This window comes from Ammospiza nelsoni, chromosome 3, assembly GCF_027579445.1.
Source record: "Ammospiza nelsoni isolate bAmmNel1 chromosome 3, bAmmNel1.pri, whole genome shotgun sequence".
NCBI classification, from domain to species: Eukaryota; Metazoa; Chordata; class Aves; order Passeriformes; family Passerellidae; genus Ammospiza; species Ammospiza nelsoni.
The window spans coordinates 108,439,154-108,467,004 of NC_080635.1; the positions used below are offsets into that span (position 1 = coordinate 108,439,154).

Sequence of the window (27,851 nt, forward strand, 5' to 3'; positions counted from 1 at the left end):
GCTCCAGGTCTATTTAATCAAAACCCCAAAGGTTTAAATCCCACTATATTACAAAAGCATTACTCACTCAGAGTTAATTACAGATTCCAGCTGGAGTATGATCCTGTCTGTCTCCAATCAGCAACTCAGGTAACAGGACAGCTTTGCAACATAATTTTTTGGGCACCTGAATCCTGAATGTGGCACAGCTGATTAAGATCAAATAAATGTTGACATGATGACACTGTTAGAGAAACACAATGCCTTTCCAGTGCTCTGGAACATTTACTTTGTGAGTGGTGTCTCCAGCAAGCAGCTCCACGTTCAGTACTTCTGACTGCCACTCACAGAAATGTTTGTTTCCAAAGTGCCCAGATTATGGGTCATCTGTCATGACACTGAGTCATTCAGGGAACTCAGCCTAAACAGAAAGCTTCACAAGGAAAAGGAGTTACTTTTAACCTGTGCCAGAAGTTTTGTGCTTGAGCAATTGGAGAACAAGGAAAAGCATTTTTAGGAACAGGCCTAGAGATGACTGAGCTGGCTGTACTCAGGTATTTGCAATTCAATGCATGGACACAGTTCAGCTCTATTTCTTGAATGTCTGAGGACCATGTTTCCACACATCTATCCTGCAAAGGTGAACTGGGTACTGCCCTCTTGACAGAAACCACACATTCAATAGAAGGCTACATGCCACAGCTATGAATATTTCACATGGAGATGGCACAGCTTTATGTGCTTTGTTTCTGCCACGTGGGAAAGCTGTTGAAAATTTCTAGATGATCAAAGAAAGCAATTCATACACCTCTGGGAAAAGGGAGGGTGCTGAATCTGTACCCTGTTTTCACACCCTGGAAGGAAAAAAAATCAACCCTCCCTCAACTCTCTACTCTGATTGTTTAATTCAATGCTGTGATCAGAGTGCAAAAGTTTACAGAGTATCTTGCAAACAACTGTAATGCCCGTGGGTCCCAAACAAACCCCAAATCACACACAGGTTTTACATGTGGTATTTCATATGAAAGCAGAAATAATTTTTTATTTTCTCCTAAAATCAAATTAGCCATACCTAATAAGGGCCTGGAGAGGATAATCTTTCCTGGACTCCAGAGAGAATCAGAAGAAGTCCAGATCATGAGGGAAACACAGAGTGACTCTGGTACAAATTTATTTTAATTTTGCTGCATTTAGAGCATCGCCCTCTCTTTAAATACCACTCCTTCCTCTTCCTGCACCAAGACATAATCTCTTTGTTTAGAGATAAAACTCCTGAGCCCAGAGTAAAAATACTGTCCTTAGGGTCGAAGTATGAATGTAATGACAAGAATGACTCTGGAAGATTACATCAGTTCATCCAAAAATGAGAAACACTGATGTTTTGTGGAAGGGCAGCAAGACTAATAATAGTTGATAGAATATTTTTTTCTGTGCAAAATCAAACTGTAATTCCTGCAGTGCATCAGAGATTAAACAGGAAGCAAATGCTCACATCTACTTTGCAGCTCTACAGCCTAGATGGGAAAAATGACAGTTCAAATAATGTGCCTGTGTCAAGTCATAGGGGAGTCTGACTATGAGCTCTTGCAGCCAAAACTAGGTTATATATGCATGTTCAGATTTTGCCTTGTTAGAGAATGTCCTGTGAGAAGCATCAGAAAAAAACTGAACCTGAATAATCTGGACAAAGCTGTGGCTTTGGGTTGGAGTGGAGTTTTTTATTTTGTTTTGTGTTGGTTTATATTTTGTTCATTTACTTAAATCAGTGCCTGGTCTACTCTTCAGAAAGAAATAATTTCATATGGGTTGTTGGAGAGCATCTGTATAGCTTGACTGAGATTACAGTGAGAATCTAAGATTTCATCAAGTTTTTCAGCCTCCACTCTTCTGTGCAGAAATAAATGGCAGAAGAGAAGACTTGTGACATTTTGAAGTCTCTTTGGAAAGAAAGAACAATTTAGCAAAATCATTATTATAGACTGTAACACGTTTATGAACAGAATGTAATATAAGCTTTTTAATAATATTTGACTTAACTGGATTACCATCTCTTCAGTTTTTCATGGTTATCACTGAACACCTTCAATTTACATTCTTAAATAAATTACTGTGTAAATAAAATATGCTCAGAGATCTTGTATGTGAACAGTACTTACATTTAATTACAAATGATTTGGATATGTTTATAGGTGAAATACATTAAAACTGTTTACAGGAAATAAGCTCAAATAGCACTAATTTTGAAATCTAAATTTTCACAACAGTACTGAGAGTAGCTCAGCTATTTTTTTGAACATGCTTTTCAAAATGGAATTTGGAATGCAGTAGAAAAAAAATCAAAGAAATGCCAAAAAGAGGGAAGCACAGAAGATGAAAACTCCATAGCAGGTTGCATCAATAAAATATTAAACTGTAGTTCTTAAATGTAAGTACTACACCATGTTGTAGTGTGGCTGTTCTTTAATGTTAAAGCCCTTGTTTTCTAAAGGAGACAGTAATAAGCACTTTTCCTATTCAATCCACTCAAGATTTAGACATCGTGCTACAAAAGCAAACATATCTGACACCTCTTCTATAACTTTAGCAGTTGGCTTTCCTGCTCCGTGGCCAGCCTTGGTGTCAATGTGGATGAGAAGGGGATTGGTTTGTTTGCTGCTCCGGCCCACAATGTACTGCAGGGTGGCGATGAACTTGAGAGAGTGCAGAGGGACCACGCGGTCGTCGTGGTCTGCTGTGAGCAGCAGCGTGGAGGGATACTGGATGCCATCTTCTTCTGGCAGCTTGACATTGTGAAGTGGAGAGTACCTGAGAAAAACACACAAATGTTGCCCTATCTTTTTCCTCAAGACCCAACAAGAAGGTCCTTTCCTACTGAAATCATCACAGTGGTGTTTGTTAGCACTCAGAATAGAAAAGTTCTCAGTGACATTAATCAGAATTGTGCTAATGGCAACTGACATGCAAGTGGGGCCACAGATCTCTGGCTCTGAAATGTAAAGCAAGTACATTTCTTTATTTCTAAGAGATACATATGTGTACATCTCACAGGAATAAAATATCAGGAGAAGCCAGCAGGGAAACTGCAGGGAAGCCTGTCAAGTCCATAACAGGATCCATCCTGCTGGAAACAGGGAAATTGAGACTCTCAACAGAAGCTGAGAAATTTTTTTCTCAGCTTAATTTTTCATTAATTAAGATCCTATTTTGGTTTAGTACAAATAAATCCAACCCACATTGTATAATACAATTCACAATGGTGACTGTCTCTCTCTCGTGGTAAAAAATACAATTGATGTAGTGGTCCACTTGAGAATATTCTGTTGTAATAGCCTAAAAGAGTCATTATTCAGAAAGAAAACATTACGAGCTGTTAAAAGCTGCTAGGAGAACAAGGTCTTTGAAAACAGGACCACTTGATTCAACAGGACTTTGAAGATAGGTCAAAACTGACTTGTAAGGAAATGCTGAACTCCCCAAATTCAGTGTGGGAAATGATAAGAAATCACTAGAACATATATTGATCATGACAACTGGAAAGGTTTGAGCAGACTGTGTGTTTTAGCAGCCACAGAAAGGATGTGAAGGCACTCACTTGCGCAGCCATTCGAACTGCTCCTTGCAGTCAGAGCAGCCGTAGTCAGTGGTCCAGGCATGGCCGATGGTGTACTTGTGGAATTTCAGCATGTCCATCACTCCCACTTGGGCAATGGCACAGCCAAACAGGTCAGGGCGCTGGTTGGCACAGGCAGCTTCAGCAGGAGAACAATTCCATTAGTACTCAGGTCTTAAAGAATTAAGTTCAACAGTAAAAGGTTCACTACCAGGTCGTACTGGGTGTAGGCTGTCAGTGAATATGAAGTCAAATAGAGTTTCAAGCAAAACTGTAAGCAAATACACAAATGGATAAAAAACATAACTCTGAAAAATGGTACATTCTAAAGAACTTAAGAGCCATTTCTGTGCTCTTCAGACACCAAACATGTCGTTCTGTGAACACTGCCTTTCAAACCACCAAATCAGGACTGAAGGAGAAATAAACTTTTAAGGCACATGAGATTTTGAACTACTGAACTGAAGGTACCTAAACCATTCGCTGTTTAAACTTTTAATATTAGTTTCAAGAAAGAAAAGGGCATTAAGGATCAAAAGCCCTCCATTTACTGATGAAAGTTGTCTTCCATAATTACTATGTAAACTCATAAGAAAAGAGTTTTGTTAAAAGCAGACTGTTACAAAATCAGTGCAATAACCTCAAATTAACAAAGTTAATTGCTGCTGTATTTTCTTGTTTTGCAATTTTTATCTTCCTACAACTGGAAAGGACAATTTCTTTAAGAATAATGCTTGCCTCATATATTTTAAAAACAACTGCAGTGGTTCCATCAAGCTGAGTATTCAAAGTATAAAAGTGGCAAGTGGGACATCCCTCCTGTAAATTATTATCTGATGAACTAGTTATTTCAGTTTTCTCCGAGCTGGAGTTAAGCCATCCTATAAAAAAAGCCATCAAAACACACATCCCCTGTAAATACAACTGTTTACTCTCTTACTGTTTATTCATTCAGTGTTTATCATAGCCTGTAAGTTCTTCAATTCCAATTCCTGTTTCTTGATTTAAACCTTTTCCCTGCTGATTTTACAAATTCCTCTGCCTTTTTTGAATTTTAAGAAACAAGATCACTGAAATTTTCACTACTACAGTGGATCCCAGAATCCCTTAATTAATTCAGAACTATTCACTGTGCACCCACATGTAGGTATGACCTTTCCCAAATTATTCTTATAGCCTCATTTTTGTCCATTGTGAAAATGGATTGATTATCACCACTCTTTGCCTCCTGCTAACCATGACATTGCTAGGACATGACTTTGCTTCCAGCTCAGCAAGGACTTTCTTTCACAGCTTTTGAAAATCCAAGAATAGCTCCTCACCTAGATCACTGTTAAAAGCCCCATATGCAGCCCAACTCCTTCAGATAGCTCCAATACATTTGAAAGCTGCAACTTCAGCCTGCAGAATTCTTTCTTTAGGTCTTATTTACTGGTATTCATTTATTAGCTTGCCCATTAGAGAAGTCAGATTTACTCATCTGCAGCTTGTGGATCACCATGAACCATTTAAAACTTGGCATTACACCTGCCCCCTTCTGTTCCTCAGATATTCAGGCTTAGTAGCCTGCAATTTCATACCAGAGTTCACTTAGGATCCTGCATGTGCACCATCTGGCCCTGGCAACACACCACTTTTCATGGATTGATGCATTCCAAAGCCTTTCCTGCTGATGCTTCAACTGGAGTCAGCTCCCCAGAATATTCCCCATGAAGACAGACCCACGCAGGGAACCCCCACCCTCTCCTCAGGAGGGAACATCAATACAAACAGACCATTTAGTTGTTCTGCTTTGCAATTAATTTCCTTTAATGCTCCTTTTACATCTCACTAACCTGTGAGTCCCACAGATCATCTGGCCAGCTTCCTGCCTCTGATGAGCATGGAAAAATGTCATTGCTAATCTTAACACTGGAACCAATTTGCTTATCAGTCTCCTGTGATCTGTCTGTCTCTGCCAAGAGTTTACACTACACCCTATTTTCTTCATTTAAACTTTCTGAATAAAATTTTACTTCTAGTAAATAAAATAAATAAAATAAAATTTTACTTCTAGTCATCTCTGATATGTAACTATGATAGAATTATGAGTAATTTTCATAGGTACATATAGTGCCTTAAAGAGATGCTATGTAAAAGATCTTCAGGTTTTAACCTAAAGATCAGATCCCTCCTCTTCAAGCTATTTTCTTTTATGAACATAAATTGTATTGTGGTAGGAACAAAAGCCAAAACAACTAGCATAACATTTTACTTTAATACTCTTTATTTTAGAGTATGTCTTGAAGCACTGCCTGTTGCTCAGGATTTTGGAAGAAATTGCTCCTTGCTATTTCCTTACATAGTAACTTCAGTGAGAAATCTGAAGTATGGAGACACTCATCCATGCACACTACACCTTTTCAATCAGCCATAATAATTATATGCATTAATAAAGTGGAATCTGGAACAACAATTAATTTGTGTATTATATGCCCCTATACATAACTTTGGGTTTTAAAATTCAGTATGAAAATAAGCCCTCAAAATGTCAGAACTGGTTTTGTCCAGGCAAACATGAGAGGTCCAACACTGCATTTGCAGGGAGGTTTTCAGCTCACAGCTGTGCTGCTCTGCTCAGCTTGGGGATCACACTGCAGGACAGGGAAGTCTTGTTTTGCAGTTGAATCAGGCAAGATGAGCTCAGGGCTCTGCAGTGCTCAGTCACCTCCTGTTAGTCTGACTGAAAGGAAAGAGTATTTTGGAAGAGTTAGACAATACTCTTCCTTGTCAGCTCTTTCTTCAATAAATAAGAAAGAAGAAAATGTGGCAGTGGGTCTTTGAACCTACAGGATGAGTTATGATCTCTAATGTTGCATCAGTAACTATTGCAAAATTTATTTTTGCTTTGATAAAAAAGACTTTATAAGAATTTCCTGAATTCACCTAATTCTACTCAGTCAAGGAAAATCCCTACGTGGCTCATCAAGAGCATGGAAATCCTGCTTGATTGTAATCTACCAGTAAATTCAAAGGAAGGATTCTAACAAGATTTTTTAGAGCAGGGAGGTCTAGATTCCCAACACCTGTCTCCCACCAGAATTATGTATTTCCTGTAGTTGTCTCTTACTTCCCCTTCCTGACACAGGAGCCCAACTGAACAGTTCAGCCAGTAACCCAGGGGGTTTTATTACTGAAGCTGGGTAGGATGAATCTCATCCTGACTGAAGCTGAAGTCCATATAACAATAAAGAAGTATTTTCAGAAGCTATGCAATATATTCAAAGTTTAAATGCAGTTCTAACTATACATTTAGGCCCAACATAAAACTGACGTGTGCACTGCTTGCATTCCCAAATGGAGTACAAAGCCTTTAATCCTTTTTCACATTCACCCATTTCCATTTTAAATGCACAAATACCTTCTGCCACTTGTTATCGAGAAGCATTTAAGCAAAAACCAAAATACAGCTTTACAAGTAGTGGTTTATCCATCTTTAAAACAACTGCTTTTTAAAAATAACAATGCAGGTCTAGCCAAGATGGCTTAGACCAAAGATTCATATAATTCCAAATTCTGTTTCTCATGCTGGATGCTAATTCACTGAAAAATAGAATAAAATCAATAGAGTCAGTATACACCAGCTAATAAATACAAAAGAAGAGTAGGCCTAGGAAAACTGCTCATCTTCTATAATTCAGTGGTTCATGAACTTGAGGTGCCTTTTTTACCCCCTTCTCACATAAGTAGCTCAAATCTGTCATACTGTCACCTTTCATACTGCTTAAAAAAAGGCAAACAGACCCTGATACTATTACTGTGTGTCTCATCTTCCTTTCAAAATTGCACAAAAAATCACCTTCTTTTTTCTTCTGTTACTTTCAGATAAGGATCTTATTAGAAATAGATTTTGTAGCTCCTAGACTGCTCAGAATATGAGATCTTTCTGTGACAAGACTTCTGTTTAAGACAAGGCTATTAATTTTCTTGAATTTAAGAACACAGCAGTGAATTTTAAGTGAACAATATGCATTTGTAACAGACCACACACAGTTTCCCAATGCTACATAAATTAATAGGTCAGTGGTTATTTTGTAATGGTTAACCTGAAGAAAGAAAGATAAAAAACCTCCATGTTTTTACAACCATTCTTACTTTCTGTCTGTGATTCTACCACAGGGTTAGCTCTTACCACACATGTGGGGCTTTTCCAGAGAATTGCAGAATTCCAATGTCCTATGCAAACAGCAAGTGAAATACTACTGTACATATTTAACACCTGGTATACATTATTGCATTGACATTCTGACAGCTTTTGACAACAAGATCTCATCAATTTTTGTCTGATTACTTTGATAAGCCCAGCACCAAATCTGGGAAACAGACAAGCAGTTCTTACCAACTAAGAGGCCCCCATTTGAGCCTCCATTAATAGTCAGCTTCTTTGGGGATGTGTAGCCTTCCTTGATGAGGTATTTGGCAGCACACTGAAAGTCATCAAAGCAATTTTGTTTGTTGGCCAAGATACCACCTAGCAAGGAAACAAAACAAATCAGTTGATACCATAAAATCCTTTTGATACCATCTCTTCACAAAAACATGTGTCCAAAAATACCTGGGAACAATTCCAGCTTCATGAACATTTTAATAATTGATGCTGCTCAGAAAAACAGCAAAAATGAAAGATTCTGTCAACACAGAGAGGCTATAAGATGGTTCTGTCAATACCTCTGATGCTTTCAGAAACTCTGAATAATACATACCTATACTGCAGTGAGTGCCAGGTAATGTTCCTAACCAGTGAAAGGAAAGCTAAAAGCTTTGCACAGCAAAATATCTACAAAATGACCACAATACAACACACTTGAGGTTTAAGCTAATGGGACTTCAACATCATTAAACTCAGTGACAGTTTCTTAGGGGAATAAAGATTCAGCTTATAAAATAGGCTATATAAAATAAGCACTTCTAATTTCCTGGATGTATAATATGTGGCTGGTAATTTACTTTTTTTTCCTATTAGTTGTTTTCAAACCAGATGACATAAAGCTATGGTCGAAAAGAGACTTCAGAGTTCCATCTTGCTTTGAAAATTTATTAATTAATTTTCAATATAGAAATGCTTAAGATACTGCCATCATGTTGAATGAAATTCCAAATACCATCATATGTATAAGGGAGCAAATAATGACAGAAATTGTTGGTTCTGATGACATCATTGATAAGACTTCTAGGTCTGAAAAAAAAATTTTGCAGGGTGGAATAGGGAAGGAAAAGGATGGTTTTCCCTACAATCTTTGAATTATTTTAATAGAAGAGTATCAGCTTAGAGAATGCACAGTTGTCCAAATCTTGCTTGTTTAGCAAGAGACTAAAACTAGATCCTCCTCAAACATTATCATACCTAAAGCCCATGGTAATCTCAGCCAATTAAATGCTGGTAAGAAATGGGAACTAGGAAGAAAATCCTTCCATTCCTGTAGCAAAGGCAGTGGCCCAGCCAGGCAAGTGGGGCTTACAGGATGCAGAAATGAAATCCAGTTTCTTCTCCTTTCTTTAAAAGCTGGATGTTTATTCCAAGCTGATTGCCTAAGGGTCCCCCTATGGTCCAGGAACCTCCAGGACAATTAATTTTACCCTAAATTAAGTTAGATGAGCTACAGTCCTGAGATGTCTCTTTATCTCCATTCTCCATCAAGTGATCCTTAGACAAGCAGTTTACAATGGTTTTACAAAACCATTTAAAAAAACAATAGTTTTGTAAAAACTTTGTTTCTGTGTCACAGAAGTTTAGCAATGTAAGTCTGACATTTAGTCATAAAGATCTGGTAGAATTGGAACCAGTACATTTGTAAGTTTTGTTGGGTTTTTTTAACAAATACACATCATTCTTGTATTAACAAGACCATTGAAAATAGACATACTGGGACAACAAAAATGTTTTTAAGTATGTGGCAATAAAGGAGAAATAAATCTTACTCCTTGCTCAAAACACCAGGCTGGTGTAAGGTCAGAATCCTATTTATAAAATTGAACCTAAGCAAAAAAACCTTCTGTAATTGCTTCTGGAATTAAAAAAGAACAGATACATATTTTATTTCAAACCGCAATAAAATACTTGGGTCAAAATCAAGCAGGAAATAGGTGCATCAAAGAAGCATTATCATATTAAAATAAATTTTATTAAAATCTACTACAGATCAATCTCCAAATTAAAATTAATGAAGGATACTTCATCTTTAGCAATAATATCCTGTATCTGCAAGCACATACAGCTTCTATTTATGAAACTATTACATAATTAACTCAATTGTGAGGAAATGACCCAGACAAATAGTTACCACAGATGAAATAGTAAAATCAAGATGCAATGATCTGGAAATACCATTCTGTCTGATAAAAAGATATTATGGCTTACTGCCATGGCAAATTGCTAGATCATAAGCACCATTGTTTTGGTACATTTGCCTTGCTGACAACATTCCCAGCAACTTATGCACCAGATTCTTGGAATATGAGTAAAGTGTCACCTTTAAATAAGGATAGGTATGTTCCTGAAATAAGAAGGACTTTTCCAAGCTTTTTCCCCTGGTGGAGGAATGTGACAGTTGTCAACAATAAGGCAAGTGGACAAAGACAATTAAATGATTAAGACAAGATGGGAAAAACACGGATGAAGTACATCAAAAGTGTTCAGAAAAGGGGAAAAGAGATTGACAGCTTTTCAGTGTTTGACTGAGTTTCCCTGTGACATGACAGTCAGATTACAGAAAACCCTAAAAGGTCAAATGATTGCCTGCAAGTTGGATCCCCCAAGAGTTTGGAGGGGATGATGTGAATGCGCTTCTGGAGCTGACGGTTTTCATATGGACTTCAATCACAGAATCACAGAACATTTAGGTTGGAAAAGACTTTTAGGATCATCATGTTCAACTGTTAACTCAGCACTGCCATGTCCCTAAGACACATCCATGTGTCTTTTAAACATCACCTCCAGGGATGGTGACTCAACCACTTCCATGGGCGGCCTGTTCTGCTGCTTGAAAATCCTTTTGGTGAAGACATTTTTCCAGTCATATTCAGCAAATATTTTTAAAAAAAGGTCTATTCATAAATTATGCAAAAACAATACAGAAGAGTTTATACTCTGAACTCAAGAGTTCACACCTTCCACAAAGTTCTGCAAATATTTTTGTGTGTGCATGTTTGATAACAAGAGAGTCTAAATAGTCAGTGTTGTTGTTTTGGGGATTTAGAATTGGGAACCTGCAATAATGAAAGGGGTATGTGAAAGGAAACCAGGTCTTTTGCAAAATGCAGACATTTGTTGTAAGATCAGTTCAATATAAATAGCTGCATTTTCCTGTGTTTAACCCCAGGGAACTTGATACTGCTTAAAAAACCCTAATCATTTTGTTGGAAAATATTGTCTTTGTACAAAACTGTTTTCAAGTAGGCTGCAAAAATGAAAATAATCTAAGGAAAACCATCAAATTAACACTGGACAACGTACAGATCTAACATGTAAGCATGGAAAAAAATTTACTTTTTAGCAGAATAAGTAAAATGCAAAAGGAGATGTGAGCATGGGAGAAGGAGTGAACAGAAAATGTTGCAATTTGCATTGTTAAGCCTGCAGTTTTGTTCCTGTTCTTTGACTGACTCACCTTTGTGCCAGGTCTCTCCATATTCGCCCCCGCCCCTGATGTTCGCCACTGCCAGAACCCCTCCCAGGTGTTGCACAAAAATAAGTCTTGACACGCTGAAAAAGCAAACAGATAAGAGGACTATTTTTATTTTCCAATTTTTATACACCTACCACTTCTGCAAAAATACTCTGAGGGAAAGATCTCTCCCAAAGTCAATGATGATATTGTGAATTAAGCCCCTCTTGATGGCGAACCTGAGTAGTCAGGATTTTTTGATGGTTATCCATGGAGATGAAACTCCCAGCAGCTTTAGGAGAGGAAGGAACAGTGCTGGTCTGTTCCTCCTCCCTCAGTTCTGCTCTCCAGAGGAGAGTGGCCAGTGGTTTGGCCTAGCAGATGACCACTCAGAATGTGTCACCATTTACAAAAATTATCTTCAAAGCCTGCAGTCTAGCCCAGTCTAGTCTGCAGAGTAGAGTTATGCAGTACCACTGGACCTCCATAGCTTTCTGAATTGTTCCTCCATCATGGGACCTCCACTTCTACAGAGAGGAAAGGAAGATTTAGCCCAAAGGAAGAAATACAAGAATTAAGATCAGCACTTGGTTTTTTTTTTTTATGAGCATGAATTTTCAACCTAACTTCTGCTTAATTTACTTCTTTTGGACCTTTGCAATATTGTGTTTGCAAGGAAAAATTCTGTATCTACCATTCTTTTGTGCCATGGTCAGCAGTCAAGTCAGCAGCTGGCCAATCCCATTCTTATTCATTTTCTTCTTACATTGCTAAATACAAAACAAATAGTATAAACATAAAATTACAGGTTCTGCCTCCCCTACTATCTCCTGAAACTGTCTGAAAGCAAAAATAGCATATTTTTTTAAAATGTCAAGTTGCAAAAGTATCAGATGTAATACTATCTTTTTTTTTTAATGGACTGAAGTAATCAAATTATATTTAACAATTAAAAAATGTTAATTGTTGATCTGTTGAGGCAGTAGCTTAACATAGCTGAAGCTGCAGAAGGCCAACCACACATATGCAAAGGAGACAGGTAAAATATTAACATTTAACCTCAACAAGTCTTTTTTCCCCATCTAGTAGGTTTAAATTTCTTATTTACTTGAATTCTTTGCTCACCCAGAAACCACTGTCTGCAGAAAATAAATTTGTTCAACCACAAGGGCAAGGGCTGTGTCTTTTTACCTTTAAGTCCCACTGCTGTTTATCAGAAATGGTTTGAAAAATGGCACTCTTACAGTGTGTCTCCTGTGGATGTGTAGTATCACAACAGGTGAAGTTTTCACACGTCCCAAAGCAATTACCTGTGTACTGGCACATGTTCTTGAGAGTATATATCAAGGAGTAAGGAAATGGAAAGGAAAGCACAAGGATAACTGGGAAGAGATTTCTGCATTTGCATAACCATCAAAGGAAAAGCTTCCACGTAGGCTGGTTATCCAGCACATCAGATGGCTCAGGAGCCATGAATTATCTCAGCTTTTGTAAAATGAATTCTTAAGACCATCACTGTGAATTGCATTTTCCTTAGACTGCTGTGACATGCTGATTAGATGCAAGACTGATATTCTAGAAGCCCATTGTGCAAAGGTCAGACAGTATTACTCTGTCAAACTCCAGGACTCTTTAATTTCAGCAGGTTGCTGCACAGCTAATGTGGAGTAACCTGACAGGAGGTTGCCTCATCAGACTGTGCCTTCTTAATTTTTGGTATGTAGAGTCACAAAACCTCCCAAAATATTCTGCACTTCTTTTCCCTGTCTACCTCAAACTTTGGACCTCTTGGTCCAAAGTTATTTGATTCCCTAATAACCAGAAGTAGCAAGTAACAATTAGAGGTAAGATAAGAGCTTGCTTCACAAACATACTGCATGAGAAGACTTCAAAAAATCAGATATTCCACAGCAGAATCCATCCTCTTCCATCTGCTGAAAGCAACTGTGCCCATCTGAAGGATCATGGTGAGTCAGGACCCTAACTTGACCAATATTTTGAGTATTTGTAACAAACTTTCTCAAAGTTTTTCTCTTGACCTTTACCTTTAAGTTCAGGAACCAGGTTTTACAATTATATAGTCCAAACTCATTACTTGTTTAAAAAGTGAAAATTCCAAGTAATCAGCACAAAGCTCAAGTTTCACACACAACCCTATTACTGCCTGCTGTGTTTTTCTGGGTGGATTCTTGCTTCCAGATTTGATTTCAAGTCAGCTTGGTGTCTGAGTCACAGCAAACGGCCCAGTCAACCTGCATGGCTATGAAATGTCTCATTCTGCAAAGCAAAGTCTGGCTCCCTGCCCTTCCCAACAATCTCTGAAGCCTTTTGCTCATTATCCCTGCTCTTCCTTCTCTCCTGGAAGCAGGGTAAAGGAAAGGGCAACAGGGTCAAGATGGAGTCAGTGGAGGGATCAGAAGGTAGTTCTCACCATGGAGGGCTCCTTCCAGACCCTCTAGTCGCTCTTAAAGAGCGTAAAACAAGAATTAATAAATCCGATATTGTGTTTTACAGTAGAGAACAATGTGAGGAGCAGTGCTTCACAGACCAAGAACACCTCCCCAGAATTGCTGATCTGCTGTGAGGTATTGGAGCTGACAGGAAGATGCAGGCTAGTGCACAGGTGATGGGGAAGAAGTCCTGAGCCGCTGGACTTGGTTGCTTTTTAAGCTTTTGTGGAGCTGAAGAGAGCAGTAACAGAACAAGCAAAAGGAGTAATCCTCCACTCTGCACTGAGGGCTGACCTTTCTCCAGGCTCACAGTTTCTCTTCCCTGCACCACCTCTTTGCTTAAAGGCTGGGAACATCCTGGCAGTGACAAGCAATTTCACAGTCTGCTGCACCACCAGCTGTATTCCAGGATGACTTAGAAATTGCTTCTCCTGTACCCACGCAGGCACACACACAACACTGAAGGGAAACATGTTGGTTCCTACAGTGCAGTTAGCCAAATCTGAGGCATCAGTGGTGGGTTTGTGATGCCATTTCCCCAGCAGCTCTGACAAGCCACTGGTATCAGCTCCATCAGCCTTCACTTGCACTTCCTCTGTGGGCTGTATAATTAATGACAGTGCTCTAGCAAGCACCATTTCAAAATGCCACCAAATGAAGCTCCCCAGTCCAGAAAAGCCATATGAAAAATGCATGCTTGCATTCAAAAATAAACCACTACTGTAACTGACTTAATGACTTTGGCCTATCATTCCTGCAGTTATTTCTGGATCCTGTAACCTGTTGGTTTGTTTCTATTGCTTTCAGTGAAAAATGTTTTTTTTATTTTTGATGTGAAAAGGAACATCAGTTTGTGAATTAAACAGAAATAAGTTCCCCAAACCAGAGAGCTGGCTCATGCTAATGGCTGTGAAATACCAGTAAGAAAATACTGTACAGCCTGGAAGACATACAGGACAGAACTGAACCACTGGAAAGGAGATGATGGAATGCTTTGTGGAAAGTTTTAACTAAAAAAGCTTAGGAGTCTTTAGCCAGGAATTTTTGTTTGTTTTTCTTAAAGGTAAGCTGATTCCTACTGGTTACATTTCCATGGCTACATCTCAGCTCAGAAGCAGGTGAGTGATGTAGCCTCAGCCTTGGCCATCCTGTGGCTGCTTTCTAGCACTCAAGCCTGTGGTCATAAAATAAAACAAAAACCAACCAACCAAAAAAAAAAAAAAAACAAAAACCCAACAAACCAACCAATCAACCAAAACCCAAAAAAAAACCAACAAAAAAAACACAACCCCCCCCCCCCCAAAAAAACCCAAACCCCACAAAACCAAAAAAAAACCCACAAAACCCCACCACCAAATCATGGTGTTGGGCTGTGGATAGAATAGCACTTGGATTTGGGAACTCCTTGTGGAGTACTGCAGAATGTAGTAACAGAGATGGAGTAAAACATTAGTGGAATCTGCCAGGTAAAGGGTGAACTGGACATCCTGCCTTTCTGACATAAATTCCCTGCCAGAATTTCCTTTCCCTGATTTTGCCTCCCTACTTTTGGAACACATTCCCTCACCAAGTACTCCACTCTCAGGTTATTAGTCATAAACATGTATTTGAAGCCTTTGGCTTTTCTCTTTTTTTTTTCTTTTAGAAAGAGAAAGCTGAGAAATCATATCTTGATATTACAGGGAGAGAGTAAGGAGGGAGGTGTGGCCAATCATGTTTTATTTACATTGGCAGTGGGGCAATATATTTTGATCTGGAGGTCACTGATAGTTCTCTGTGCATTTGCTTTTAAGGGACTGCTACAGATTCATATTCTTAATTTATGAACTGTATAATGAAGGTTTCACAGGGTTCAGGAAAATACAGGTCACTGCTCCTACCTCCCATCTTCCTCTCTTCTAAATGTCAGCTGCACCCTTTTGCTGCTGTTTGCTGGACTCCTACGAGAATCAATTTTTAGCTTGCCAAAATGGCAGAAACCCACCCACTCTGTTTTGCTGGGATAGTTTTCTGTCATTCTTGTGAGGTAAATCAGCTTAGCAAAGGCTCCAGCAAGCACCAGGGCCAATGGATGGGAGGTGGAAGTAAGGACTGTGAAATACCTTCTCCTTCTGCCAGCAACCAGCTCTCCAGTATGTGAAATTTTACCTTAAATCAATAGATATGTAATATTCATTTTACATTCTTTAAAAATGAAAACATGGTAAGTTTTATAACAGTTCTCAGCATCTACAATCAACTGTAATAAATCAGTGGTTAAACCTAAGTAAAAAAGAATTTTGAAACTATGCTAGTTATATAATTGTGTCTCTCAAGAACCACAAGAAATTAGAAGTGTAGCTTTATGAGGCAGATAAAAAGCTTACAAATAATCAGAGTACAAGATGGGAGATCCATTGTTAGACAGGGTATTTGTTAAAAAGGACAAGAAACTGTAAATGCTATTCAGAAATACAATCACAGCAAATAAGAAAGGCAAGCACTATAAAGGATTTCTTGAAATGTGCTAACTCTAAAGCAAGACTGGTAGTATCTAAACTTAATAGGATTGTTTTATAATAGATTATTTTTCGGTAGTGAGCTGCTCTTCTGCTTCCTGAAAAGCTGTTCTCTATTCAGCCCTTTCCACTTCTGCTTTCCTCTGCCTCACCTAGGAGCATTTCTTAAGTATTCAAGCACTGCCTCTTGGCAAGTCTATTCAAATTGCCTTGCTTAAGAAATAAGCCTTTTCTTTAAAGAGATCATCTATGCAATAAAGCTTATGGCTTTTGAGAGCTACAAAGCCTGATCTGAACACAGCATTTTTGGTTTACAATGAGTTGCTTTGCATTTGTGAGGACAGTATCATTCGTGTCTCAAGACACAATCCTCTTTACTGATCATATGGGCCACAGAAGGATTTTGTTTCCAATGTAATCTCAAAAGTGTAATATGAAAATGCAGCCAAATTTTAATTATTTACATTAAGTTAGTCAAACACTTGATTTTGCATAATATTTAGACATATGTAATTGTTTCACTTGGAATAAAGAAAATTTCCTATGGTATTAATTCAGCAATGGGCCCAAATATTTCCTTTATATATTTGTCCATGTTTTTCTGTGGAACTCAGTGATAGAGCAAGAAGAGGTTAAGGTGTAATCCTAAGGGCAGGGTGACTGCTGTAAAGTTCAGGAGAGCAGAGCACTTCTCTGCTCTGACATAATTTCCTCTGTGAGCCTGGGTAAAACCCTCTAATTCAGAACTAACAAAGCAGACAAATGATGCCTGGGCAGCCTTTATGGCCCTCATCTTGCTTCTCAGGAACCTGAAATGCATCCTGTCAGATTCCTGGTGACAGCTGCTAATACCAGATACTTCAGAAGAAAGTGTGAATCACCCTGCTTACCTGTAGCTTGGTGTAATTGATATGTTGAAGCCTCCATATCCATACAAGAAGGCAGGGTGAGAACCATCTAATTTAATTCCTTTCTTGTGAATAATAAACATTGGGATCTTAGTGCCATCTTTGCTAGGGTAGAAAACCTAAGACAAGACAAAAAGAAATACAAAATGCTCTTAGTGCTGTAACTCCACAAGTGCTGTTAACAAGAATCAGAGGAGAGGTGACCATTTCTATGGGGTCTGAGGGTAAAACCTGAGCAACTTGCACCACCTGCCAGGTCAGGTTCAGTACTGGGCACCACCTGCTTGGTTGCTTAGCAGCTCTGGAAAATGTATCAAAATGAGACAATACCAAGGGTATGATGGTATCACCTTTAGGCATCTTATCCTTCAGTTCTACGCACAAGAGGGTTTAAGAAAATGTTACAAAAAGAATACAGTTCTCTTCAAGGGAAGACTGTCAAAACACAAGGGCTGCATGGTCCGTCACATGTGAAAGGAGCAAAGACTGAGCTGGCAGAGAGAACAAACAGAACTAAAACCAGATTTCCTGCACAGATAATTTCACTAAAGCAAGTCTGTATCCAGCAAAGGTGGACTAAGCATTGTCCAGTCTTTAAGGTTGTCTCAGGGTTACCAACCCTTATCAGGCTGGTAACACAAGCCATGACAGAAACTTTTGTAGCACTTTGGTGCATTTTTGGACATTACGAGGCAACTAGAACCAGGAGACCCAACCTTGCAGAATCCCCAGTCCATCAAAGAAGACAACTGAACTGCTCACTGGCTTTCTTCCTGAAAGGAAACCAGCTCCCAAAACACAAAGTCTCCACATAGCACATGCTTCCATACATCTTTCTATTGCTGCCACAACACTGTGTGAGGCTGAAAGCTGAACTCCATGTACACAAACATAGACTGTAATTGTTTAACACAGTTCCCACATCTTCTTGTTTTGATGCATGTCTCTGCCTGCATACTCTAATTTGGGATCCACTGTGTTATGTTTTGCCAATCAAGAAAAACACATGGCTGTGAATGCAGTTTATTGCTTGTCCTAAAATTCTGGCTGATTCCTTTTCACTACCTTGCTTTAACATCATTGCAGCTTCAACTCTAATTAGAACAAAAATGTAGTAAATGAAGAATGACACATTCTTATAATTTAGTTGCATGTTTACAATCTCTGCTTTTAAAGGAAATAGTCCTACAGTGATTTGTAAAGCACATGATGAGCAGGTTCTATTTTTACAGCACATGAACCTCATCAGTAATATGAACCTATGCAATGCATTTATTCTGAGCATTGCCTGTAATGTGAAACATGTAAATACACATGGCTGAAAACAAAGGTAATCACATTTAATTTTAGTTTAATCATTGCTAAGGAAATGTGAGAAATTGCAAATGAAATCACATCTACCTCCAAAGGCTTTACCAAAACCTCTAGACATATTACAGATAAAAATTCAGAATTTCACAGCACCCACAGTGGATGAAAAAAGCCCAACAAAACAAAACTAAAAGCCTAAGGGTGTTTCTACACAGATAAAATCAGTTTCCAACTGCCATAACTGTATCTCAACTGACAAAGTGCTTGTCAGAACAGTAGAGTATAATGGATTTTTACTTTAAATAGTTACTTGAACACTATAAACAAATAAAATAACTGATGAACAGGAGAACTACTGAGGCTGATGATGAGGATTTCCAGAGACTCTTCCCTAACACATCAGCTGTCAACTCCAGCTGTTGCTGGAAATTCTCAGGAAGCAAGAACCCAGTCTTTCTATATTTCCAGAAACTTAGTGCAGTTGGCCAGTCCTGCCCTGATGATTAAAGTATGCCACTAACTTTACTGCTGGTTTCTGAATGAGAACTTTATCTTTTATATAACAGCTCCCTGAAAACTGACTTCTGTAGGGCTTTTATTGTCATCAGTTAAGATAAAATAACATACCATTAAATAAAATCTCAACAGAAAAAAAAAGATGCATGTCAAGCTGCATGGCATTGCTTAAATTTGCAGTTTAAGGGTTTTCAGTACTATCTTTGCTAAAATAATTATTACCTCTCCCTCCAAGAACACAAGAGAGGGGGGACAGAAATCAATTCAGTGAGACACTAAGATATGGTGAAGCCATTTAAGCTTCTCCAAATAGAGTATTTTCAACAACTGATTCAATCTCACCTTTAAATTAGCTGTTATCTCTGAAGCAAGTCCAATGGTTTACTCATGTAACCAATAAAGGGATGTGCTTCTATCTCAAAGATTAAGGTAAACTGCAAAGAGCAAGCCCTAAAAAGGATTTCCCAAGATGGTGTTTCATGCCTAACTTTAGAAGCTGTCAGCTTTTACAGTGTTAAATGCACATAAAAGGGTACTACCTTTTCCTGTGTTATCACAGACAGGAGAGATCCACTTGTGCCAGTCACATTATATTACTCATTGTTCATATAATTTCCAATAAGGTCTTATGTCACTAATGTCAGCATTTATAAGAAGAGGACAAGTTATGAAAATTAATTTGAAGGGAAAAGGATGGAGAAAAACACTTCAGAAATATTATTATGAATGCTGAAACTCACCATTCAAAGAGGGACATGCTAAAAATAAGCACCTTCAGCCTTTAGGAATGCAAGAGCAATGCTGTGTGGTTGACAGGGCACTCCTGCTGCGTGCAGCCCTTGGTGCTATTCTAGGAGCACAGTGCTGGAGCAGTGAGCAGCCCTGGGATAGCTGTAACTATCAGTCTCACACTAATGTCCCTGTGCCACATGGCAGGGGGGTCTCACTGCCAGAAACACCTTCAAATTCAGATGGCAGAGCCTGAAGTATACATTTATAGCTTCTAGTCTACTTATTGTGAGGGAAGGAGAAAGCAACACGGTTTGCACAGTTACTCATTGCTACAAGTTAATTAAAATTAAGCTATATAAGCGAAATAGAGCCAAATCTTAATAATTCTTCTTTAGTGATGCATATGTATTTATAGAGTGGTGTGTTACTTTCTTTTGATTTTTAAACTTAGCATTTGAAAGCAATTTAGACCAGGAAAAGTCAATGGATGTTTAGTCAAAGACAGTTTACAGAGTAAGTTTTACAAGCCAACGCAGTTAATAGCTTTGCCCTCTGGCTTGTAAATTTACTTAGGGGTTAAGCAGGATAAAAAAGTTCAATACATTCATTCCTGGGAAGGTCTTTGTCCTCCTAATTATCATCTGCTTTAAATGTGCAGTATTTATATTAGGTGAATCTTCACTTAGGGAAGAGGGGAACTACCATCAGGCATTGTAGACACAGACCTGAATTCAGAAAGGCTCTGTATTTATCCACCTCTGCCTCTGCAATGACAAGAAGCATCCTCTCCATCTCAAGTCACCAGGAGGCAAAACAAAGTATTTTAGAAAACCAAAAGGTCTGAAAAACAGATGCTGCAGATGAAGTTTTTCTTTCATTTATCTACAGAGATTACATAGCCAGACACTGATACACACAGAAGTAAAAACAATTTTGGCAATCATCCAATATGCACTTCTCTTGTAATAATGAAATCAGTACCTTCGAATATTAAAGAAATTGACACAATCACCCCAATAAATAAATAAAACTAATCTGCTGCATACTCACATTGTGCCACATAACTAAAAATACCTAAAATTACTGACATTGAATAGAAACTTCAATTTTTAAATTTAAAAACCGCAGCAACTTCTGAGTATTTAGTTTTACATTTTCTCCCTTTCAGAACTATTTTATGTGTTTATATAATGGAGAGATTAAAAGATGTATGTAATTATAATTGTTTGGGTAAGAAAAGTGCACCTGAAATCATCTTGCTTTTACAAAACCTAAAATCTTTCAACACAAAAACCAACCCCAAACCTTCACACATTTAAAATTCACCCTCTAAGGTAAGATTCAACACACGTTTTGAAATGCAGCTGTAAAACACAAATCCAAAATACTCTTGTCCATTTGGGTCTAATGTATATATTTTTTGAACTGTGAACAGTATCTGAATGTTCACAAATCTTTTATCATTTGCCTGACTTGCTCATAATGGCAAAGCATTAAAATCCAGTTAAAAAGTGATTAATTTGTCTTGTCAAGAAAGAGCTATGTCCTGTAGATAAAACATGAATTTTATACACAAGTAGAAACTTTAATTTCTGAGACTTGAAAACACCCCCTAAGTCACAGCAGGCTAATTATTCATAGGAAGCCAGTAGTTATTTAAATAATATCTCTCCCAACTTTTCTTTCAAGATTAGGTATTACATACCAGAAACAGCAATTGTCTCCATGTCTGTGTGTGCTTGATTAAGAAAAGGTAAGAATCACACTTGTCATTAACTGACATCCATTGTGTGAAATGCCAAAAAATTTTACAAAAAGCAACTAAAATGGCATATAAATCAAGCTGGAATGCTCCTTATTATAAATTCATGTTCAGTAATTTAGGTTGATTAACGCCACAACAATGCCTTTAAAATAATTTTTTCCAATAAGTCCTATACAGTTTTTCTGAGATAATTCCTTTTCATTTGAAACAAACACAGGATTTAACAGTTTTGTGAGATTTAGCAATTTTTTCTACTTCTAGGTAAGAACAGCTGCCCTCACACACTGCTGCAGCCACCACAAAGTTACAGACAGCACTGGGGAGGCAAAACACATTGATCAGTCCCAGCAACCCCTGCACAGGGGCTACAGGGAATGACTACTTGGGACTGAGTTTCAAACATCCAGTTTCACATAAAGTATTCCCCTTGTTAAGTAAAGGTTTCTCATCACACACCGACATTTCTGTTTTGAGACTTGGGGAAGAAAAGTATAAGGAATTCATAGTAAATCACATAACATTGCTCACATTTTGCCAAATGTCACAAATGCTTTGTTAAATGTTCACTGTTTTAAAAATCCCACACCAGTATCTTTGAAAGGTGATTAGAACAATAAACTTAAAGTAATATTCCCTAGAGGAAGTCTTCCTTCACAGATGGTGGCATCAAAGTTTTCAAACCTATGTTTAGGTACAGAGATAACAGTGCCACAACAATGCCACAAAGCAACATCTCTCCCTGACAAGTCCTAACACTGGGTGCTTCAGGAGGGCAAGTCACAAAGACCCTGCCCTCACACAAGCAAGTCTGAACAGGCAGTGCTGGCAGGCAGGGAGAAATCCTCTCTTGAGATGCCAGGGCAGAAAATTCACTGATTCAAGCAGAATCATGTGCTGCCTTCCTCACTATCTGTCCATAGCTGATTCCATCCCTCATCACCTCTGATCTTACAAAACAGACACCAATCTGGGGTTAAAGATCATAGTACATCACAAGCAAAACTCCCCAATTATTGCAGCAGTGGCATGGACCCAAGTGTGAGATCTGCAGTGGCCCCATGGGCAGCCCTGGCAGCCAGCCCATGGCCACACGTACGAGCAGCTCTTACTAAACACCAGTTTTTGTATTCTTATATAGAACATGAGTCAGAAGTCAGGAAAAATAACAGAGAACTGTTACCACTACAGAGCAAATCTACAGCATCTGAGGTTTCCTTTCTTCAGAGAGGAATCCTCATCAATCTTCTTTAAGCCTCTTAAATTAGCTTCAAAGCAATTCTGTGTGGGTTGCAAAGCTTGCTTAACACTGAACTGGAGAGGGGCCAAAGTAACTCAGTACAGTAAAAATTCATGCAGGTAAATCCCAGAAAGAAGGACACCCACCACAGACATTTGCAAAAGCACTATGAAAATAATCAAGAAACTGCTCAGAAGAAATTGTTTCACCACCCACCCACCCACCGGCGCAAAAAGCAGACTCATGCTGACAGAGGCAAAGTGCCAGGAGATGGTCTTATGGAGGAAAAGTCTCCTTGCTACTAGGTTCAGCTGCCTCACTAACTGCAGGGAGGTATCTCACAGGGTGGTAAGAGGATGCAGGGGATGACAAGAGAAAAATACAACAGGTGAAAGATGAGAAATCCTGCAAGACTGGCATGGCAGAAACTGCTTTTAAATCACTCTCTTCTATATAAGTTAAAAGGTATCATCCCCCTTACATAAAGCATTGGAGGTAAATGGGATCCAATGAGATCCCCACACACCCTCTACCTCTGTAGAGAGGCTTCCTGCCTTTTCTGGTTATCCTTTGCCCCTTTCAGTGCAGTCTCAGAGCTTCCTGCAGCAGAATAATTTAAATCTGCCAAGTACAGTTATTCTCTTCTTTCATCAATTTGTCTTGAAGATGACTTAGTATACAGTGGAGAGACAGATATGAGACAGATAAATTTACCTTTTCATTTAAATATACACTCTAGTCATGTTAAAGAGAAAAATGTCCTAGGGGCCTTTGTAAGTTACAGTCTCTTTTCTGAATTACCTCTGTGTTTATGCATTCAGGAAATGTACTACTGTGAAGCAGTATAGCATGAGACAAACAAAGGGGTGTCTTGATGGAAGTAGCACACCATTATGAATAAAATCATAAATAACAGCTGCTGGCTAGTGCATTTTCTTTCATTAAATCAAGCTTTACTTCACTCAGTAAACTGCTCTGACAAGAGACAGTTTACTGAGTGAAGTGTGTAGGCATTAGAAAATAAACACTATTCATTTTTACCATGCTGGAAATCAGTTCAAATTGTAATGAGAAACACTCCAAGAACAAAAACATAAAGGCAACTTACCATGGGGTAAGCAAGAGGAAGAACTTACTTTTTGCAAGCTACTTCACAATAACTATTCTTATTTATAGTTTTATGATGTGGTAGATTCACACACATAATCCAATACACTGAGAGATGAGAGAGATGCATTCATTCAAACTAGCTGGTAACTAGCTAACTAACTAACATTTACTAGTAACTAGAATTAGTAACTAATTCACCTTCCCTGGTTTTGACTCCATCTTGCTTCAAGCTTTCTTGGCCATCCCAACATAGCCTCAGTGTTTACAAGTTTACTGCTGAGTGTTTACAAGCTTCAGGAAAACAACACAACTACTGTTGGATTTTCTCCCTAATGTTGGGCATCTACATAGTTCAGGGTGCTCGAATTTCACCTGTAAGCTCATACCCAAAAAATTCTTGCACAGAGAAAATTCAATCTTGAAAATGGGGATGTCAAGTGTCAGCTTGTGTCAAAGCCTCAAGAGGACCCATGTATTTGCTTACATGGACAAGAAGCTTTGTTCAGGACTTTCAATGGCCAGGTAACTTCAGAGGGCTCTGCTCTCTCTTCCTTAGAGAACCATACCATGTTTACAGATGTCAACCCAAAATCAGAAGCGCTATAAATCACTAAACACCTACAAAAATTCCGCATGTGGCTAGTAGAATATTAAAAAAATCATTAATGCTTTTTGGTTTGAAAGAAAAGAGAGATCTTCTACACCAGACAGTGCATGTTTCAAAATCAGTTCTGAATCACTTTCCTGTGAATATTTATTCTGAAGTACTTACTGAAATAAATAGGTCATTAAAAGTACTGTGAAGCAGTTCCATATCCATTTTCTCACTCAAATTATAGCTACATATAATTTACTTTCTGAGATAAACTTGAATTTAAAGTTACTCATTTGCACCCCTACAAGATTTAAAAAAACCAAACAAAATGGTAGGAGAAGGGGAAAAAGTCCCTTGAGAATGGTCAAGGAAAAACTAAAGTCCTGTAAAATACCTAGGGTGCTAACTTAGAAAAAATAATTCTAAGGTTCAGATGGTATTGATTTCAAGCTTCCTGTGGAGACAGTACTATTGTTTTCAGATTTGTAGCAGTCATTTGTACAATGAAGAAAAATCACTCAGTGAGTAGCAAGAAGCAGAAGAGAAGTTTTCATTCACTGTTGTAACAATGCTTAGGGAAAAAATTATTCCAAGTCTAATATAAAACAATCCAGCAAAAATTCCAACGGATGGTATAGTTTCCAGACAGATGTCAGAACTAAGACATTGAAGGGACTTCATACCAGGAACACCAAGGAGTGGGCTGAAGCACCCTTGTAATACTCTTGGAACATGGCAGAGAAAAACAAGTAACAAAAGAGGAACATTTTTTTAAGCCCTAAGACTAAGGACAGTTTGCAGCAATCTTTCCTTTCTTAGGTAAAACGTGAACAAGAGAGCAAAACCAATAAACTTGTATCATAATCCACAACTAATAATCAACTCTCAATAAATCAACAGATCAAATTTCTAATGACACCAGATCAACTAGAATGAGTGCTATCAGTTCAAAAACCACCAGCAAGCAGAAAGAAAACGTCAGGGATGTCCTTACTGGTAAAATATGACTCTGTGATTTCAGGCATTATGCTTTGAAGCCTTTCTGCATCCAGACTATTTTTAACTGTTAGCAGGGATCTCTGTACACTGGTTCTTCCAAAATAATTGACAAATTGGATGAAGAGCAAGCAGTTCAGGGAGCTGCCAGGGAGAATTTATGTAGCAATTTTTCCCTGTCTGTGAGAATAGAAGCTGGAACTAAGGAAATAATCTCTTTCTTTATATCATTCATCTACACAGTTGAAACACTGGTTACTGTGAATAATAATAGTTCTTAGAGGCTCCCCATGTCCCATAAATCTCCTGTGAGATGACTCAAGGACAGAGAAGAAATAATTAATCTAAGGGAAGATAGTATTTTATCAGTACCTCTGAGCAGTGTTGATAAAATCAAATCAGCTGCTAAATGAAGATGCAAACTAGCTTATCATTAGTAAAATTGCACACTGATGAATTTGTACTGCATCATAAGCAGACAAAAGCCCAGAGAAAATGAGTGATTTAAATGTTTTTTGAGTAGAAAGTGAACTGAAAAAGAAATATCTTCCTTTATTTTCCTTCCAAAAAATGTTCTTTCAGAATTCACCAAGATTTTGTGATTTTTAAGTTTTTACTACTTCAGTTCTTATACTGAGGACAAATAAGAGAGGTCCGCAGAACGATTCCACTCATGTATTCCACTTACACAATTTTGCAACTTTGCATCTCTGGATACTGATCAAAGCACTTTATGTTTAGTTTGTCTTTTCAGCAGTGAATCCAATTTAAGAAAAAACAACTCACCAAATCTGTTGAGAAAGCATTGACTAAGCTTTTTAAGCTCTGCCTTGTTGTTACTAGTGCAATTTTTTTCTGTCTTTGGTATAAATGGAGCAAATGGAGACTCTGCCCTTCACAGTGGTCAGCAACACCAGTGCATTACTAAGAGGAGTGGTTGTGCCATCTAACACTGAATAGAGGTTCTCCAAAATCTCTTCATTGCTATTTAGCAGAAATTATTTTCCCAGTATAAACTGAACTGCTCCTAATATTATATGATTATCCTGGTTAATATGCATCCTTTTCTAAGGCAATCATGCTCACAGTGAATGCAGGAGCTGTAACTTTAGGTTACCAGACTCACTATAATTTGCTTCCCTTTTCCCCTTCCAATAGCAGAGTCTGCTCCAAGTAGTGGCCATACAGAATCATTTTTCAGAGGTTTTCATCTTCCATATGTCTATGTAAGATCTCACCAACATCTGAAATTGTTGTTTTCCACTCTCAACTCTGTTAATCTGCTTTCCACCACGATGATGAATGTTAATTAACAACAAGAAAAACCCTAATCCACCAAACAGTTTTAACCCTGGATGAAGACAGCATGTATAATTTTATTGGGCTGCAGTGATTATGTGTGTGTATATATATCAAGAATTTATCTGCATTTTTTAGCAGTTCTAATTTGATTTTGTCTCCTTTAGGCAGTTAATGCATAGCTATCATTATCAATATTCCAAATGTAATTTATTTCTCTGTTCTGCTTCAAGCTGTGGTTGGTAAGGGCCAAGCAAATAAAGGAGCAACAACCTTCTCATTTGTTCTCTGCCAGCTGCCCTACCTCCTTCAACCTCTTTGTAACAGTTACATACCAAACATAATAAATAATTGCATAAACTAGTTATGAACTTTGTGTGTGCCTGGAGGCCTGCAACTCTGAAACAAAAACCTCCCAGCTCTGCCAGAGCCACTGCTACTCTGAAAACACTCCAGTTCCCCAGCTACCTACAGAGACACTATTCAGAATGAGAGGTGCATCCACTGTAAAGTATTTAAATCGGAGTATGGAGTTGTGGTGAAGCTTAATTGCTAACAGGAAACACAGAGACACTGCAGAAAAGAGGGGACAAGGGAGCCCTTTTTGGAAGGATCAACAAAGAGAAGCCAAAACTACCTGAAATGCTAAAATGCAATCCAGCAGGGCCAGAAATACAACATACTCTATAACCTGACAGATGCAATCACATAAACAGCAGTGAACAACGCACTAAAAAATAATTTAGAAAAGTATCTTGGAGATGTAGACATGCCAAACTGAACTTGAATGATGAATTGTTAGGGAAAAGGCAAACCCTACATGAGGACATAGAAACCAAATTCTCACCCCCAATGTGTTGTGAAGTAACCCCTCCTGTTGCATTCACATTTGCAAAGCCTCAGCTGGAGTGCTGTGCTCAGCTGACACCATGCCACACCATATGCTGAGCATCTAAACAGATTCCAGAAGAGGATGCAGTGTGAGAGGAGGCCAGGAAACATAATCCACTAGAGAAACTGAACAGAGTGCAGATTTGTCTTTTGTTTTGATTGGTTTTAGTCAAAAGGAAAATAAAATTGAGGGACACACAGTGACAGTCTCTAAATCTGCAGAAGTTGGCTGTAACCTGAAGAGAACCAATTGCCTTCCATGGCAGTGAGGGACACAAAGCAATGCATTCAAGCTCAAGAAGTGAATTCAG

General features: G+C 38.3%; 1 protein-coding gene across 1 annotated transcript in view; it reads right to left on the reverse strand.

The window, feature by feature from the left end:
• Positions 1–1,948: 1,948 nt before the first annotated feature.
• PREP (prolyl endopeptidase) overlaps positions 1,949–27,851 on the reverse strand; it is an 85,576-nt gene continuing 59,673 nt past the window's right edge. The window contains exons 11-15 of the mRNA XM_059468626.1: positions 17,071–17,207; positions 11,236–11,330; positions 7,968–8,099; positions 3,572–3,728; positions 1,949–2,784 (exon numbers count right to left, since the gene is read on the reverse strand). Of these exons, the coding sequence (XP_059324609.1) occupies positions 2,490–2,784; positions 3,572–3,728; positions 7,968–8,099; positions 11,236–11,330; positions 17,071–17,207 (816 nt within the window). The 3' untranslated portion in view covers positions 1,949–2,489. The remainder of the gene's footprint in view (positions 2,785–3,571; positions 3,729–7,967; positions 8,100–11,235; positions 11,331–17,070; positions 17,208–27,851) is intronic.